The 3,849-nt window shown below is 46.8% G+C and overlaps 1 protein-coding gene across 1 annotated transcript; it reads left to right on the top strand.

The window, feature by feature from the left end:
- The first annotated feature begins 3,101 nt into the window (after nt 1-3,101).
- LOC100358069 (large ribosomal subunit protein eL42) lies at nt 3,102-3,619 on the top strand. The gene has a single exon (XM_002709403.3). The coding sequence runs from the start codon at nt 3,184-3,186 to the stop codon at nt 3,502-3,504; it is 321 nt and encodes a 106-aa protein (XP_002709449.1). The 5' UTR covers nt 3,102-3,183; the 3' UTR covers nt 3,505-3,619.
- Nucleotides 3,620-3,849: the final 230 nt, after the last annotated feature.

Genomic DNA, 3,849 nt, shown 5'->3' with positions numbered 1-3,849 from the left:
CAGGTCTAGGAGGCAGACACCTCACCTCTCCTCGGCCCAAGCAGCCAGCCCTTGCCAGAGACCACAGCAACGTGGGTCATGGCATCCCTGGGCTTTGGCTGGCCTCTTCTCCCATCCACCAGGGGAAGGAGTATGCTCTGTTCTCTCTGAACACAGAGATCAGCCAATATCAGGATTCCATACACAATTCCGTGGAGGGGAGAAGGGAAGACCCAAAAGGCAGGATCTCTCTCTCTCTCTCTCTCTCTTTTTTTTTTTTTTTTTTTTTTTTTTAGAGACAAAGGTCTTCCTTCTGTAGGTTTACTCCCCTAATGGCCGCTATGGCCGGAGCTGTGCCGATCCAAAGTCAGAAGCCAGGTGCTTCCCCCTGATCTCCCATGCGGGTGCAGGGGCCCAAGCACTTGGGCCATCCTCCAGTGCCCTCCTGGGCCACATCAGAGAGTGGGACTGGAAGAAGAGCAACCAGGACTAGAACTGGCGTCCATATGGGATGCTGGCACCTCAGGCGGAGGATTAACCAAATGAGCCATGGTGCTGGCCCCCAGGGCAGGATCTCTTTTAAAGTTAAGCCCCGGCTGTTGCCACAGCTCACTAGGCTAATCCTCCGCCTGCAGCGCCGGCACACCGGGTTCTAGTCCTGGTTGGGGTGCCGGATTCTGTCCCGGTTGCCCCTCTTCCAGGCCAGCACTCTGCTGTGGCCCGAGAGTGCAGTGGAGGATGGCCCAGGTGCTTGGGCCCTGCACCCCATGGGAGACCAGGAGAAGCACCTGGCTCCTGCCTTCTGATTCAGCACGGTGCGCCAGCCACGGCTGCATTGGAGGGTGAACCAACGGCAAAGGAAGACCTTTCTCTCTGTCTCTCTCTCTCACTGTCCACTCTGCCTGTCAAAAAAAAAAAAAAAAAAGTTAAGCCCCAACTACACTCTCACTAGATGGTGTGGTTAAGTGTGTGTGTGTGTGTATGTATGTGAGAGAGAGAGAGGAAGGGAGAGAGGGAGAGGGGGAGAGGGAAGACTTTGGAAGAAGGATGGGAAGGAGAAGTGGATGTGAGAGGGAAGATAGGATGTGATTTACTGGGAAGTCACTGCCCACTTTCATGCCATCCTAGCCTGGACGTTCAAAACTTCCTAGCTGTTCCCTCCACTTTTCTCTCACTTCCCTACAGTCTGTTTTCCTCTCAGCAGCCACATTTTATTTATTTATTGTAATTATTTATTTGAGAGATAGAGCTCCTCTCTGCTGACTCACTACCCAAATGCCTGCAAAAGCTACATCTAGGATTGGACCAGGCCAACACCAGGACTCAGGCACTCAGTCTAGGTCTCACACTTGGGTGGCAAGGACGCAAGTACTTAGGTTGTCACACGGCATCCCAGGGTGCATTAGCAGGAGGCTGGACTCCGGAGCCAAAGCCAGGGATGGAGATCAGGCATTCCAGCATGGGATATGGGCGTCGTAACCAGTGTTGTCACTGCTAGGCCACATGTCCACCCAATGGCCACATTTCAAAACAAAGATCATTCCATGTTGCCCTCTTGCCTGACCCTGCAACTGTTCCCATCCACCATCACACAAAATAAAGCCAAAGTCCTTACAATACCTGCAAGGTCCTGTGTGACCTGCCCCCGCTTCTCTACCCTCAGCCATTATGGGTTGAGTCTCCCTTACCTGAAATGCTTGGTTTTTCAGGTTTTGGAATAATCACATATCACAATGAGATACCTTGGGGATCAGGCCAAAGTCTCAACCAGAAACCCATTTATATTTTATATGCACCTTATACACATAGCTTGAAGGTAACTTAACACAATATTTTTAGTGCACCTGTATTTTGACTGTGACCCATCCCATTGGGCCAAGTATGGGATTTTCCACTGTGGCTTCATGTAGGCACTCAAAAAGTTTTGAATTTTGGAGCATTTAGGGTTTGGGATCTTCGGATTATGGATGCTTGACCTGTGCAACTCTGCTTCATTAGCTCCCACTCTACTGGCCTCTTTGTACCAGCTCCGCCCCAGAGGCATCAATCCTGCCCAGACGTCAGTTTCCAACATGTCTTCCTTGGCCATCCTGTTCACCACTATCACGTGCCCCTCCACTCCTTCCTTACTTTGCTCTGCTTTTTCTCCACCCCCCTCCCCCCACACTTTTACCCACAGCTTCCTTCACCTTCCAGCATACCAGGTTCTCTACCCAGATGTGTCTATGGTTCACTACCTGTCTCCAGCCCCAGCCTTGAAAACTTGAGCTTATGGAGCTCTTTGCTCACCCATTCCTCAACTGCTAGTCCATTAGATTAGTTCCTCCTCTCACTACTGTAATACTGTCAAGAACAGTATTTCAGAACACAGACCTTCACACAGATGTCTGCTTGTTTCTAAGAAGTGGAGTGACTTGTAAGATGAGACATATTTATAACACTTTGATACCTATTACAAAACTGACTCCTTGCCATACTTTTTGAGTAGTATGTCCTTGTTGGAACGTTGCCCTATGTTGAAGGTAGTTTATAAACTGAAATGTATTATTTGGCTTAGCAATTCAACTCCTAGGAATCCACAAAGAGAAATAAAAACTGACCCCCCCCCACATCTATGATTTTCAACGCAACATCACTCATAATGGCCCTCAACTGCAAAGGCCCAAGGATCCCTCAGCTGACAAGATGTGGTCTTTCCATTCAATGGAATACTATTCAGCAACAAAAAGGAGAGGTTGAGTGATACATGGTACAGCACAAGTAAACACGTGTGAAGGGAGATGACAATTGTATGATTCTGTTCATACCAAACGTCAGAAAAGGCAAATTTACAGAAATAGAAAGTAGATGAGTGGGTTTCTGAGGGGTGGGAGTAGGTACTCACTGTAAACAGATGCAGCAGAACCTTGTGGGGTTGATTGACAAGTCCTAAAACTGGATTTGTAGTATGACTTAACAACTCTATCCACTCCAATCACTTTTGAAGGGGTGAATTTTCTGACGTGTAAATTATACCTTAATAGAACTAAGTAGGAAGTCAGGGAGCTATTCAATCAGAATGATTAGTAAGACAATATAAAACACATGCTATAATATAAAAATTTGAGATCTATAAAATGTAGTAAACAGCAAGGTGCGAGCAGCGCAAGGCGAGGAGTGCGGTCGCTGAGTTTCCCGTTTTCATAGTACTGAAAAAAGAAAAAAATGGTCAATGTACCTAAAACCCGAAGGACTTTCTGTAAGAAGTGTGGCAAGCATCAGCCTCACAAAGTGACCCAGTATAAGAAGGGCAAGGATTCCCTGTATGCCCAGGGGAAGAGGCGCTATGATCGGAAGCAGAGTGGCTATGGTGGGCAGACAAAGCCAATTTTCCGGAAGAAAGCTAAAACCACGAAGAAGATTGTGCTACGGCTTGAATGTGTTGAGCCCAACTGCAGATCCAAGAGGATGCTGGCCATTAAGAGATGCAAGCATTTTGAACTGGGTGGAGATAAGAAGAGAAAGGGCCAAGTGATCCAGTTCTAAACTTGGGGGATTTTTTTCTTTTCTTTTTTTGGTTCTTAATTTTGGGGCAAATATGTTGAGGCTTTATAAAAATTAACCTGTAGGAAAATAAATACAGTGATATTCATAAAAAAAATGTAGTAAACAGCAAAAGAAGAAAAAAAGGAAGGAAGAAGAGAAGAAGGGAGGGGATGGGAAGACAGAAGATGATTCTGCACACTGAAGGGCCCTCTGTGATGGCTCAGGACTATATCAGAAGAAAATCCAATGGTGAATTTGAGAAGTCAGTCAGTTTTCACAAATAGTGAACGTATGGTCTCTGGGCACTGTAACTTTACACGACATAGTGACCCCCAGAAGCAAATA

Source organism: Oryctolagus cuniculus, chromosome 2 (genome assembly GCF_964237555.1).
Source record: "Oryctolagus cuniculus chromosome 2, mOryCun1.1, whole genome shotgun sequence".
NCBI classification, from domain to species: domain Eukaryota; kingdom Metazoa; phylum Chordata; class Mammalia; order Lagomorpha; family Leporidae; genus Oryctolagus; species Oryctolagus cuniculus.
Note: the sequence above shows the minus strand (reverse complement) of the source record. Positions and strands in the feature narration are given on the sequence as shown.

Coding starts and splice junctions, on each gene's coding strand:
- LOC100358069 (XM_002709403.3), top strand. CDS start 3,184: ATGGTCAATGTACCTAAAACCCGAAGGACTTTCTGTAAGAAGTGTGGC.